Source organism: Panthera onca, chromosome C2 (genome assembly GCF_046562875.1).
Source record: "Panthera onca isolate mPanOnc1 chromosome C2, mPanOnc1 haplotype 2, whole genome shotgun sequence".
NCBI classification, from domain to species: Eukaryota; Metazoa; Chordata; class Mammalia; order Carnivora; family Felidae; genus Panthera; species Panthera onca.
This window is the reverse complement of record NC_138347.1, coordinates 69,681,369-69,695,944: the sequence shown is the minus strand read 5'-3', so window position 1 is coordinate 69,695,944 and position 14,576 is coordinate 69,681,369. Positions and strand designations below refer to the sequence as shown.

Below are 14,576 nucleotides of genomic sequence, written 5' to 3'. Positions count from 1 at the left end.
TGAATAGTGGCCTACTTTACGAGTTATCGTGGAACAGAGTCCTTCCTCCCTAAGTGTTTAATTGGCAGAGAAAATGGCTCCCTCCTCACCACCCCCAAGATGAGGAAGGATCATTTCAGGGGTCAGAGGAAAGTGATGAGAAATGGCTTCACTCCCCAAGACCAGCTGGTAAATGGGGAGTACCACGTATTATTCAAGCCCTAGGAAACAGCTGTCACCCCACAGAGCCAGAGGTGACAGACCCAGCACTCACCTCTTTACAAAAGTAGGAGCTGGGTGATCACCAGACTCCTCGATTTGCTAAGAGTTTCCCAGATCTGGAATTACAGGCCTCCGACAAGACTCCCACCAGAAGGGAGGCTAGGACATGGCTCATGCAGTAACTATTTCCTCCCACCCTTGTTTAGATGTGGATCCACGCAGACAACCCTTACCCCAAACCACCACCCTCTTCATCCCCTTTCAAAAACACCAAATAAGTCGAGGGCTGAGCACTTGACTCTGCACAGATATTTTAAATTAATCTTGAAGCAACTTAAAAGGGCTGTTTTCTCTCCTGCCCCACACTGAGCACATTTTCTGTGGCAGCTGGGTCAAGCCTAAGCAACATTTTCACCACTGACTCAATATCAAAATATTCCTGAGCTGCCCTCTTCCCATCATTCCTTTCACTCCGTGTTTCATTTTTTATATTCTCTCCCCTCCCCCTCTACACACACCAAGCACACCACACACATGCCACACACACATACTTCTTTCTATGGTATGAATACACCACAGAACATGGATCCTAAACTTAAGAGTCTCTGCAGAGAACTCAGGGCTTGTGTACTTGGACAGGAAAAAAATATGCCCTTATTGTCACTAACGTGTAACTGAAATATAGCATTCCTTTCCGTTATGAATGCAGGCAGCAAACTACATTAATGTTAGCAATACTTGTGCCTCTGACATCAACAGAAACACACACTCAGATCACATCAGGTTTTGCCCTGAAATGTCACTTATGCTCATCACTACTTCAAAATTATGGTAGGTAGAAGACTTCAAATAGAACTTGTTATTTAACAATGTTCCTAAAGAAGTATTCAAGTTATGGCTATTTTAAAAAAATGTAATAACTGTACTTCAATAATTATTTTTCAAGGCCATATGTGTGTGTGTGTGTGTGTGTGTGTGTAATACATACATATACATATATATATATGTATGATATGTATGTATATATGTGTGTGTATATACACATATATGTGTGTGTACATGTACATATATATTATTTTGTACATTTACAAATGTTACTCTGAGAAGGGTCCATAGGCTTCCCCAGAACAAAGAGGTCCATAGCACAGAAAGGTTAAGAGCACCTGCTGTTGAGTGTGCCTTTGAAGGTGGGATTTGAGGTCGTCCCCAGAATCATCAGGGCATGGGCCAGATGGCTTAGGGGCTAACAGGCAGTGTTCAGTGGTAGCAAGAGGCAGGTCCTGGGAGTTAGAGATAGCAGGCTATTGGGTTAAAAGTTAGGTTGGGCTTTGGAGACAGAACAAATACTAGCTCTGTCTAACCAAGAGTGTGATCTTGAGAAAATCACACTCTGGGTTAGAGAAAGAATCAAGCATGAATTGAGAAGATACATGTGTGGCCAAAATTCCTGCCTGGCTGACTGGTGCTTGGCTGACTCTAGAAGGTCAGCCTTCCCTACCTGGGGACTTCTGAGGTTAAGGTATTTTGTTTTGTGTGTTTTGTTTGTGAGACAGGCGCTATCTGTGCCCTATGCAGGCTTCCCATATCCTTGAGCTTCATGGGTGCAGGGAAGTGCCTAAAACAAAACACTTCTGGGCAGACCTGAGTCCTCGGCCTCCCCTTATGACCCTGGCTCACTGAAACAGGCACCCAGGCCAGGCTGTAAAGCAGATTCCTTGCCCCAGAGCAGAAGAGACTGCAAGTAAAAAGGAGATGTCCAGATCTTTCCACTATTGGTTACAGGAGCCAAAGTACCTGCCTCTGGCTTCACAGAGCATCTGGCTTCCGACCTGGTGTCTCTCATCATTTGGTGAGCAGTGACAGTGACTCTGTAGTCCAAGTAGACTCTGTAGTCTACTACCCCTTCCTAGAGGGGAGTAGGCCAGGGCTGGAACCAGGCACTGGGCCACTGGGCAAGGAGCCCTCAGGAAGGCTAGGGAGACCTCACAGCTCCTAAGGTTGTGCAAGAAACTCTCCTACATATCTCTTCCAAAAACTGGCTTAAATGAGATTCAAAATTCCTTTTGTAGAAAGGGGCTATGTAATCTTTAAAAATTACACATATTGGTTTTCATCTGATTATGAACTATAAAAGATTAGAAAGCACAGAATAATTATACAGAGAGGGGCGCCTGGGTGGCTCAGCCAGCTGAGCATCTGACTTTGGCTCAGGTCATGATCTCACAGTTCATGGGTTCAAGCCCTGTGTCGGGCTCTGTGCTGACAGGCCAGAGCCTGGAGCCTGCTTCAGGTTCTGTGTCTCCTTCTCTCTCTGCCCCTCCCCTGCTCACACTCTGTGTCTCTCTCCCTCTATCTCTGTCCAAAATAAATAAAAATGAAAAAAATTATATAAAAAAAGAATATTTATACAGAAATTAAATCAACCATAACCATAAACCCTTGAAATCAAAACTATTAGCACTGTGATGAATTTTGTCCATTTATACCTATGTTGGCACTCTCACATAAATTGGGATCATAATTATATATAGTTTTATATCCCAATTTCATTACTTACAAACACATAAGGACATTTTCAATATAGGATCTTAAAAGACACAAAACCATTGCATCAGATGCTGTCTATAAAACTCACAGGTTACCACAATGTCACGGTATGCCTAAGAGTGGTATTATGCATTTGGATAGAAGTTATCCCCAGAACACTGATAGGAGGAAAACCTATTTCACTCTTCTTAAAGTGCATATAATAGTAAACTCTCTTCTTTAGCTTGGAGAGAATCTAGAGAAGATACTTCTGTATCCCTGGCAAAGAAGCACTATATGATATTTTTCTTTTTCACTTTCTCACATGTCCCCTGATAAGGGGAAAGCTTTGAAAATTCACTGCTGGAAAAGTGGGGTCTTGCTTGAGAAAGTACACAGCAGCTGAGGAAAATCCTCCAGAAAGCAGTGGTATGGAAGGAAGAACCTTGTACTTCAAACAGAAGAAAGCTGGATTCATACGTCAAGTCTGCCATTATAGCCCCAGGATCAAAGAGCACCCGTTTCCCTGTATATCAGCAGAAACACCACCACCCACCTCAAAGGATCAAAGGGCTGCACAGATTAAATAAGACTCTGTATGTGAAAGTGCTTTGTCAACGGTAAAGGACACTGCAGGACAATAATCACTAAGTCGTGTTATTGCGACTGGTAACAGTATTGCTATTCTTGTGGCTTAGCTGGCTTGAACCACTCACTGCATGTCCTGAGAGGGGCAGCATCCAACAGTGCAAAAGTGTGGACTTCACAATCACATCACACTTCTCAGTCTGGCCAAGTTATTTGCCTTCCCAGTTTCTTCATCTATAAAATGGGATAACCGTCATATACCTACCCCTTACAACTCTTGAGATGATTAAAATAAGTTAATTTACACATGGTGCTTACAACAGTATCTGGCATATAATAAACACTACATAAAGGGAGATTTAAAGAGTCAACGATCAGGGCCTGGGTGGCTCAGTCAGTTAAGTGTCTGACTCTTGGTTTCTGCTCAGGTCATGATCTCATGATTTGTGACTTTGAGCCCCGCATCGGACTCTGTGCTGACAGTGCAGAGCCTGCTTGGGATTTTCTCTCTCCCTCTCTCTCTGCCCCTCCCCTGCTCACTCGCGCGCACGCTCTCTCTCTCTCAAAAATAAATAAACACTTTTTTTAAAAAGTCAGTGATCAATGACCAAATAAATTCATCCCAAACCAGTAGGCACATTTTTAAAGCTTTCCACAAAAGTATTATTAATCAGGAAGTTGGACCAGCAGCCTCTGTAAGTTCCCCTAAAAAGCTAAGCAGCAACTCCCAACACACACAAGCCCACTTCAGTCTGGCCAGCTCCCCTCCTACCTTCTCGGCATCCTGCTCAAAAAGCCGTAGCTGGAAGCACTGGTCCAACTTGAGCTTGCGCACATGCCACATCTGGTGCAGGTGCTGCCGGGTGGAGTGCAGCTTGTCCAGGAGGCTGGTGATCTTGGGCACCAGGCTCTGGAAGTCGGCGCTACCCGGGATGCAGTTGCGCCCTGAGAAGCCATCACTGCAGCGGATACACTGCAGCAGCCGCTGCCCCTCCCGGTCCAGCTCCTCCACAGGGGCCTTCAGCACCTTCTTCTTGAGCTGCGTGTGCTCGTCGATGAGGCGCCGTGAGCCTTCCACGTCCACGGGGAACTCCTTCCGGGCCAGCATCTCCTGTAGGTCCTCGAGGCGTGAGAGCAGGTGCACAGCACTGTTGAAGAACTCCTCCAGGGAGAGCCGCAGCTCGATCCACTCTTCGTGGTTGTAGTCCAGGGAGCCATCAAACTCCTCGGTCAGCTGGGAGGGGTCCACCAGTTTCGTGAGGCCCTCCACGGACACCATGCTTGTCTGAGAGGGGTAGACACAGAGAGGGGGACTCAGTGATGTGGAGTGAGCAGGGGGAAGACCCCAGGGCAGCCCCAGGCAGAAGACAGAGAGTCAAGGGGAAAGGCTGACATAAATCCACACGTTAATGACAACAGCCTGCCTCAGAAAGGGCGAGTGGGAGAGCATGCAGCCCATGGGTCAGGAGCCACAAATCAGCCGGGGTCAGCAGTTTCAACAGACTGGCTGACAGCCCGGGACAATCTCTTGAGCCTCTTATTCCTTCCAAGACTTACTGGTAAGGCCACAGTAGCCGACGAATCCTGAAATATCAGCCCCTGCCATCCTGCATATTGTAGGGTAAGTGGAGAAGCAGAAGTGAGAAATGTGTGGGTAGCAGAAGGGAAGGGAAAGGGGGTGCTAAGAGAGAGGTCTGGCTCACCTCAAAGATGAATTTGGAGCTGCCAAAGTTGGTCTTCTGTTTCTGCCAGAAGTTGTCGGGTTTGATGATGAGGGCCACATGGATCTCAGCTGGAAAGGCTTCCTGTAGCGTCTTGAGGAGGGGCTTGATGAGGTCCCACTTGGAGCCCCGCATGTCGATGATGACGGTGAAGCCACGTTTGCACACGTCCTCACTGTGGGGAGGTCAGAGGTCAGGCACGGTCACTCTGGGTGGCTAAGACTTTGGGGAACGCAGTCAGAAAGCATCCAGAAAGCTGCTTTCCTTTTCACCTGGACCCCTCCAGCTTCACACCATGTTTCCTGGCTGCTTTCTAACCCAACTCAAAATGCACTGCCTCAGAAAACCTTTAGATTAACCCCATCTGACCTAGGGCATTCTGGCTTCTTCCAGCACTTAGCACGTAACTCAGCCCTCCCTACAGTCAGTCGTACTTGTTGGGATGTTTATGTGCAAGCGTTCAGAGTTGTATTTGATTTTCTTTTAATTTTTGTCTCCTTTTCTTGCTCCTGGCATGAATCATGATTTCCCCATTTGAATACAAGCTCTTCAAAGACAAGGGCCCTACTGCCCTTAAACATGACATGAAAAACTTTTGGTATGAGTTCTGACCTTCCCTGTGCCTACCTCAATACAGACACTGGTATGCTTTACCACTGAACTCAAAGTGGGCCAAAACATCTTTTTCTTCAGTGGGCTCTAGGCTGATTTGACCAGTGGATTAGCAATGGTACACAGAGCATTGATAACATATATTTGCCACTACTGTATTTAAAATGTATTACTTGTAAAGGCACCTGGGTGACTCAGTTGGCTGAGTGTCCAACTCTTGATTTCAGCTCAGGTCACGATCACACAATTGTGAGATTGAGCCCTGCATAGAGCTCTGTGCTGACAGTGTGGAGCCTGCTTGGGATTCTCTCTCTCCCTCTCTCTATGCCTTTCTGTCTGTCTGTCTGTCTGTCTGTCTCTCTCTCTCTCAAAATAAATAAATAAAATAAACATTAAAAAAATGTATTACTTGTAGTTTAAAATGTGTATTGGCTTCTAAAAAATCATGTTACTGAGTCATGCTGATTACTCTTAGATGGCCAAGGGTGGGGCTGGTTGGGATGTGGTCCAGTTGTCTCACGTCCTTCCATTACACCAGTCAGGATGTAAAAAGACATGTTTCAGGAAGTTAAGAGAGGGGAAACTACTCTTGAAATCAAGGCCAGATGAAGTGACAGTGACCATCTTGAACACCAAAAAGTAATTAGGCTAAGTGAATCAAGATGTTGCTATATAACTTATTAAGTAGCAAAATTTATTTAAGCACTTGGACTTTAAGTATAACTCCTAAGAAATCAAAGAAAAAAATGAAAGCAAAAATAGTTATAACATGTCAGTTTGGAAGCAATTCTATGTTTTGGTAGTTAGGGGTCTTTCCTTCCACCCGTCTTGGTTTTCTTAACATATGTATCTATTTTATAACTCAAAATAGATTTTGGTTAGTTCACATTAAAAAAATTTTTTAATGTTTATTTATTTTTGAGAGAGAGAGAGACAGAGTGCAAGCAGGGGAGGGGCAGAGAGAGAGGGAGATGCAGAATCCAAAGCAGGCTCCAGGCTCTGAGCTGTCAGCACAGAACCCGATGCAGGGCTCGAACTCACAAACCATGACATCATGACCTAAGGTGAAGTTGGACACTTAACCAACGAAGCCACCCTGGTGCCCCAATTCACATTTTTATATACATACTGGTGTAGCATTGCTTTAGGGTGTTTTGCTTAATTTCCTATTACCCAGATAGCACTTGCTTAAACCACTGTGCCTGTTGTGTGACCCACAGAGGAGTAACACCGCCTATTAATCACTTCCTGGAGGTAAGGCCACAATTGGAGGATTTAGGCCACAAAAGGAATCAAAGCCCCTCTTAGGCTTCAATCTTAAATCTCAACCAGTGTTGAGAATGTCACAGACTGGTGAAGAGATCACAGCTCCTGTGACCTTGTGACTGTCTCAAGCATAAGGCAGCTCACTTAGGCTTCCCAGTTTGACAGGAAACTCCCCAGGCAAGTTGTTGCTACAAATGACTAGACTCAACAAGAGAGGAAGCCTGAGTCTTTTATTTCTCCCCAAAGCGTGTATCCCAAAGGAAAGGAGTTGCCTCTTCTTTGACGCGTACTGAGTCGACAAGTTGCCAGAGTCGTCCAGAAAACATTCTCTCTGCCCTATCGTCTGAAAGCAATGTGACTTTTCTTAATGTACGGGATTTCTTTCCCATTATAAGAGAAACACCTGCTAATTTATAGAAAAGTCAAAATAGTCAAAGACCTATATAAGAGAAGCTCACGATAAGAAGTTACAATACTCTGGTCTATTTCCTTCCAGTCTTTTTTGTGCATGAGGTTTTCACACTGTATAGTGTTCTATTTTTCACTGCAACAGAGGTTTTCTCCTCATATCTAAAATGTCTTAAAACTATTACATTTAATGACACATGGGCCATCTTATACCTATATTCTAACTTACTTAATCATTCTCATTATTTCTTTACAGAAAGGCAAATCAACTTTGCCGTGCACACTAGCAGTGCATGAGAGTAGTGCCCCCCCCCCCTTACTGTCTCATTAGCACTGGCCACTGAATTTTTTTAATTTCTTGTTTTAATTTTTTAAAGTTTATTTATTTTGAGAGTGTGCGCACGCGCGCATGCACACGCAATGGGGGAGGGGCAGAGTGAGAGAGAAAGAGACAGAAAATCCCGAGCCTGTACTGTCAGTGCACAGCGTCTACTGTTAGAGTTTGTGGGGCACAAACTCATAAACCTGAGCCAAAATCAAGAGTCAGACACTTAACCAACCGAGCCACCCAAGTGCTCCTGGCCATTGAACTTTTTACATCTTTGCCCATCTTCTAGGAAAAATACTGCATTACATTTAAATACACATTTCTTTGATTACCAGGTATAGCTTATTGTTCCATAAGTATTTCCCTGTGATTACCTGAAGAGTTCTCTTATCTATTTTTCTATTAGAGTTTACTGGCTTCTCTCACTGTTCTTAGCTTCGTTTGGCTTGACTTCCACTTGTTACATGCCCACTATATGTCAGGCACTGCAAGCTGACCGTGGGTCTTGCCTTTCCTTCGAGATGCCCAGCTTCCTTGTTTCCCTGCCCCTCAGGTTCCACTGCTGTAACTGTCCTTTTGCTCACATCCCTAACAACAAATAGTGACTATCCCAGTATGTAAATATGGTGAGCAGCAGCAGCCTATACACTATGAACTAATAATCCCTGACAACTAAAAGTAGAAATCAGGCACTAATATTCTCTAGGAAATTCTCCCTAGCTCAGGAGATGGGGACAGATGCCCAGGGGCTGAGTGCTGAGAGCTAATCTAATTGGCATCTTTCTATGAAAATAGTCTTATCTCCTAAGGTGCTCTGTATGTTTCGTTTCAAGTAAGAAGCATAGTTGGGGGGAGGGAAAAGAACTTTTTACCAATGCTTATTCTATGCCAGAGCCTATGCTTAGGCACTTGATACCCATTCTTTCATTTTATCCTCACAATAACTTATAAAGTTGGTATGGTTATCTCCATGTAAGGAATAATGAAACAGAGGCATGGAATTTGCCTAAGGTCACATGACCACTAAGAGGCTAAACAGAGGGTCAAAACCAGGACTTTAAAGCCCAAGCTCAGGTCACTATATCATACTACACCCTACCGTATTGCTGCTACATGTGGTGTTCCTGTGATCGGGGGTGGGGGTTAAGAGTTCGTGATGGGGGATTGGATTAGGATGCTCACTGGAGATGAGGGCAATTAGCACAAGGACTCCAAGTGTATGCCCTTCCATTATGTAGTCTGTGCAAAATCACAAAATCACAGAAACAATAGAGCATGCATATTGAAAAGTTCCAGCAATTCACTTTGGTTTTGGCACATGAGTAAGAGTCAGAGAGCTATGAGGGGGTGCTGCTCTGAGTGCTTTAGAGAGCCCTGTTCTGTGCTCTGACCCTCCTCTTGCACATTTTCTCCCCCAGGGAACAAGGCAACTTGCCCCATAGAGTCCGTGTTGCCCTCACCCACCTTCTAGACTAAGCTCCTACCACCTAAAACCCTAAAATTCTCTGCCCAAAGGGCCTTTAGCCTACTCCCTGGGCCCACATGTACTTCTTTCCTAGGTTCAGTTCCCCCAAGGACAAGAAATACCAGCAGTACAAACACAAGAATGTGGCTAGAACATGGATATGTGAGCTGAGGTGTCCACACGCATGCAGAAAGACAGAGCTGGGCAGTGGGCAGAGAAGGGAGGCAGACCATGGGCTGGGGGTCAGTCTTCCTGGATTGTCAAGTTCTAGCATGGAACTCAGAGCAGTCCAACAAATATAAAAGTTAAGTTGGCCTCCTAAGTTGCTATGAAGATGCATTTATCAAAGTAGAGGGTAGACTCTTTAACAGTTCGTTAGCTTGCTATATTAATTTTCAATATTTACACATAGGGTATGTGGGTTTCTATTTGTACTCTTGCCCTGGGCATCACAGTTAGAAGTAGGCCTTCTTAGAAGAGACAGGAGTGGAAGCAGACCTCAAATCAGGATGCATCTCATACCATGGCAGGAGTGCTGGATTTATCCTAAGGGCAATGAAGAACCACTGAAGGGTGTCATTTAGGGAAGGAACATGATCAGGTGATTCGGAAGGCTTGCCCTGAAGCTATGCAGAGGGAGAGTAAATCAGGGTCAGCCAGAGGGAGTGGCAGAAGAAGCAGAGAACCCTCTTCCTTTGGATCTTTGCTAAAATGCCTCCTAAATTAAGTCTCCCTTGGGCCACCCTATTCAAGGCTATGGCTCTCGCCTGGCACTGCCTACTTCCCTGCCCTTATTTTTCTCCTTAGCACTTATTACCATCTGGATCACATATTTTATTTATTTACTTATTGTCCCACTTCCTTCACTGTAAAGTAACCTCAGTGAGGGCAGGGAGTTTTGTATTGATTCCACTGCTGGATCCCCAATGCCTAATACAGTGCCTGGTGCTTGTTAAGACTCAATACACTGAGGTGGCACTTAAGGCAATGGATTCTAGAACCAGCCTTCTTTGGTCTGAATCCTGGCTCCATCATTCACTTATTGAGGCACTTTAGGCAAGTTACTTTTAACCTCTATGCCTTAGCCCCTTTACTGCAAAACATGAATGAACAGGAATACTAATAGCCTATACTACAGGGCTACGTAAAGGTTAAGTTTGTTAATGCCCATAAAGTGCTTACCATGGTGCTAGACACATAATCTGTACTACGTAAGTCTTAGCTGCTATAAGAGATGCGGTGAGTGTCCCACCAGGGACACTTTATTGACCACTGTGCCCAGCCTCCAGCTCTAAAAGTGCTGTAGCTATCAGCTTACACTTGAGACCATCTCTGGAGACTTCCCTGCTGCTGATAGATGACACTTCTCCAAGAGACACGTGGGCAGTGACAACCTCACACCAGGTGGGTGTGTGTGGGGGGGTGCCTTTCTATTACAAAGGTGCCAAAGCTCAGACCCTCTACCACAAGGTGGAGTAGCTCTGAAGTGTGACTTACACTGCAGAGCCTTCTCATTCTCCAAGTCGGTCTCCGGCTAGACTTTATCTGAGACCACATCCTTGCTTAGCCCTTCCTCTTCCCTACTCTCCTTCTCCAACTCCCTTAAAGGTTTTCTTGAAGAGAATGTCCTTAATGAATAATTTATACCTGAATCCCCATCTGAAGAAACATAGCCTAAAACATACATCCACAAATTTCCTATATACATGAAATTCTGAAGGCAATTTGATATATGGCCTGGAAATTAAAAGAAATCCAGGTTGCAAATTTTGACTCAGGGATCGTACAGTGACTGGCACAGAGTAGGCATTCAATAATATTTGCTGAATGGATACATTCATGAACTATGGTAGTAGATATGCACAGAAGTGAGTAAGCACCCAGTGAAAATGAGTAAGACAAAGAGAAACTTCCTGAGTCAAAGATAGAATTTATGGGAATATCAGTGTTTCAGAGATGGGAGAAGAAAGTAGATGAGCCTGAGGAAAAAATGCAGAGAGGTTAGAGAAAACCAAGAGAGGAAGAAATCAGGGAAGGGAGGATTTCAAGGAGGAACTGCAGTGTCAAATGCTGCAAAGAGGTAAGTCATTAACTGAGGTCAGAACTTTTCCATTTAGCAACTAAGAGGCATCGGTCCCATTGGTCAGGGCAATTTCAGTGGGGTGTTAGCACAGAGATTGGGTGGAGCAGGGAAGCAGTCTTCCTATCTGATCTCTGAGATGATTATAGGAAATGTCAAAGTCATCGGAGGTTGCTTTTGGTGCACTCCCATCCCTGGCCCTGTCTTCCCAACTCTGGAAACAGCCAGGGTCTGCACACTGCTCTTTGGCTGCCCAAGCCCCAGGTGGCTCCCCAGCCTGCCTCTGCCCCAAGCCTACATGCCCCCAGACCTCTTTTACTCTCAGCATGCTCGATGGAGAGCAATTAGAGTAAACCAATTTACCCTGGAATAAAACAGGTAGCCTTCCTTTTCCCTTTAGGTTATTTACCTTTTAAATAATATTTATTAGCCCAAGTTAAATGATCAGCAGCACATATGGCCACGTTGTATATGGGGAGGAGGGAGTGTAGAAAGGTGAAGCTTGGAGAAATAGGCCTTTAAGTCCACTAAAGAGAGGAAAGGAGAGTGAGTGACCCTGCCCATCCCCCACACCCCTTCCTTTAGACAGAGAACACAGCCACTGCTCACTACCCCTCTGCCCCATTTGTTTCCCATCTGGGGCTTGAGACCTGGACCCCCTGGGCCACCTTCTTGCCCTTTGTGCGTGGTAAACTGCGTGGTAAACTGTTTCATGGACTCTCAGAGCCCTCAGGCCCAGGACATAAATGTATACTTTATGAATGATTGGATATTTCTTGTACTCAGTTCTAGACCATTTAGTCTTTTGTTCATTACATGTTACTGGAGCTGTTTTCACTCGTGAGAGTTTGTACCATCTCAAAAAAGCATTTGTGCTGCTTTATGCCAATGCTTCTCAAACTTTAGTGACTTTCATTATCACCTAGGACACTTATTTTAAAATGCTGATTTGGGGAAACCTTTCAGATATTATGATGAAAATCAGTCTAGGATGAGACCCAGGAGTCTCTCCAGGTGATCCAAGGACAATACCTAGACTCTTTTAGGTGTGGCTTTAGTGATACTCACGTTGTCTAAATCAGACTAGGATATGCTTTCATAAACAGGTAGCCCACAGCTGTACCATCAGGGCAATGTTTGCAAGGTCAACCAGCAGCTATGCTCTATAGGAGCCTGCCAAAAATGCTAGTATGTTTCTCTCTCTATCCTCATGTTCTCTCAAATGGAATCATTTATTGGAAGCACAGGCATGGGAGGATTTCTGTGCTCACTTCTCTGCCTTCTTTTTGCAAAACCGAGCTCCTCCTCTCTTGGCCTGGAGAGGCTTTCCCTGAAAGGCCTGGTGGCTGCCTTCCCCAACACAGCAATTCTGGGTTCAAACCAGACACCTGCTGGAGACCTGCCTTCCCAGGCTTCCTCTCTAAAGGAACTTCTAAATTGCCATTAGATTATTATGAAGCTTCTTATCATGCACCTGACCTGGCAGGCTTATCTAAAATATCTGGGCAAGTCCTGGGTTATCTCTGGGTCCTCCAGGCCCTGCACACATCTGATGCCCCAGAGTTGTCTCTTGACCCATTAGACTGTGAATGGTGTAAGGGTGTTTGATTGGTACAGGTGTGGAGGGTCTCAGTGGTGGGCAGTGAAGAACCAATGAATAAGCATGTTACCACTGACCTTTTTTTTACTCCTGGTGGCCCCCAACAGCAAACAGAAATCACAATTTAGCAGCACACTATTGAACCCAGTCCTCCAAAATGGTTTTATTAGGCAAGGCTATTACTATTGCTTGTAATGCATTCAAGTGTCTTTGGAGGAGGCTTAAACTCTCCGTTCTTTAAACCACTTCCAGCTCATTCACACACTCACTTGATCTGTCTGCTTGTTGGCCTTTGGATTTGCCTCCTCTATCTTAGCTGCTATTATCATCCCAACCCTGTTTCATAGATCTGAAGACTCAATGCCTTTAGCCTGCGGGGAGGGGGCAGGGATTGAGATACCAGCGCCTCAAGCAAAGGGTTGCTCTGGGACCTGAAGAGCAGGGCAAAATGCCTGTCAGGCCAGGTCTTCACCCTGGGTTACAGGTTTGGCTTCAGGAAGCCAAATGCCACTTCTTCCCAATCACTGCTCCCTCAACTCCTCCCTAGGTCCCTGGCCAAGGGAAGCCCAGACCATCCCTCTGGATTCCATTTGGGCCACATCAGTGAACCACCCTGGATATCATCCCTGGTCATCTGGCTAAGGGGTCAGATTTAAGTGCCACCTTCTCCCTTGGGCTTTCCCCTGACTTCCTTGTCAGAGGGATCTCCCCCTTGTTAAAATGGACATGTTATCCATGTCTCTCTAAACTGACTTATTAGTTTCAATCTTATATTAGACTTTGGCCTCTCCTACCTCTATGCCTTTGTGCTTGCCCATACTAACCCCATCTTTGCCTAGATAACTCCTACTCCCATTTCAAAGCTCAACTCACATGCTTCCTCCTCCAAGAAGTCTTCCCATATTGATACATTTCCTCCCATCCCCCTGGGATGAAGGTTCTTCCCACACATTGCCATAACCTTGACCTTACTCTGCATGGCAGCTGTCATATGTGGGGTAACTACAGCCAGGCTCTGGCTAATCAATTTCTTTATCCCTCACAGAGATTTATATGGCTTCACAATGAGAGCCTAGTTATGAAGGTGCTTCATAAATAATATGGTGTCATGTAAATATGTCATTATTATTCATTAACTTATTCATCCAACAAATATATACTAAGCCCTTACTTTGTGGCTGGCCTAGTGCTAGACACTAGCAATATAAATGTGAACAAGACAGAAACATGAAGGTTACATTCTATGGAAAGAGAGGGACACAAGAGAGTAGATAAACAGAATAAATGCAAATTGTGATAAGTCTTAAGAACTTATCAGGTGGTCAAGACAGGCCACTATGAAGAGCTGAAGTTTAAGCAGAGAACAAAATTCCAAGAAGAAGCTAGTTAAGGAAATACTGTAGAAAGAATAATGCAGGGAGCAGCAACAGCCTGTGCAAAGGCCCTGAGGTAGAAAAGAGCCTGTGTTGCTGGCTGCTCCTCCATTACAAGGAGGAATCAGGGATAGCAAAGTTCAGTAAGCAAGCAGGGGACCAGCAGCAAGACCTAGGCTGGAGCTCTAAATCTTGAGGAGCTCAAAAATCAAGCTGGGGAGAGATATAAAATGAGAGTACAACTAATGAAATGGAGCAGTTGTCTTTGATAAAAATGGGACATACACATATTAATGATAAAAGCTGATTCTATTGAGCATATGAGAATCCAATGTATGCTAAGCATTTTATTCCTCACATAAGACTTACAAGTAGCTGCTATTATTATCCCACTCCATAGCTAAGGAA

The 14,576-nt window shown here is 44.8% G+C and overlaps 1 protein-coding gene across 7 annotated transcripts in view; it reads right to left on the bottom strand.

Annotated features, from left to right (window-relative positions):
• The window catches only part of KALRN (kalirin RhoGEF kinase), a 668,576-nt gene that overhangs the window by 436,291 nt on the left and 217,709 nt on the right, over positions 1-14,576 (bottom strand). For all 7 annotated transcript variants that reach the window (XM_060639748.3, XM_060639750.3, XM_060639747.3 and 4 more), the window contains exons 4-5: positions 5,019-5,211; positions 4,088-4,600 (exon numbers count right to left, since the gene is read on the bottom strand). In XM_060639748.3, the coding sequence (XP_060495731.1) occupies positions 4,088-4,600; positions 5,019-5,211 (706 nt within the window). The remainder of the gene's footprint in view (positions 1-4,087; positions 4,601-5,018; positions 5,212-14,576) is intronic.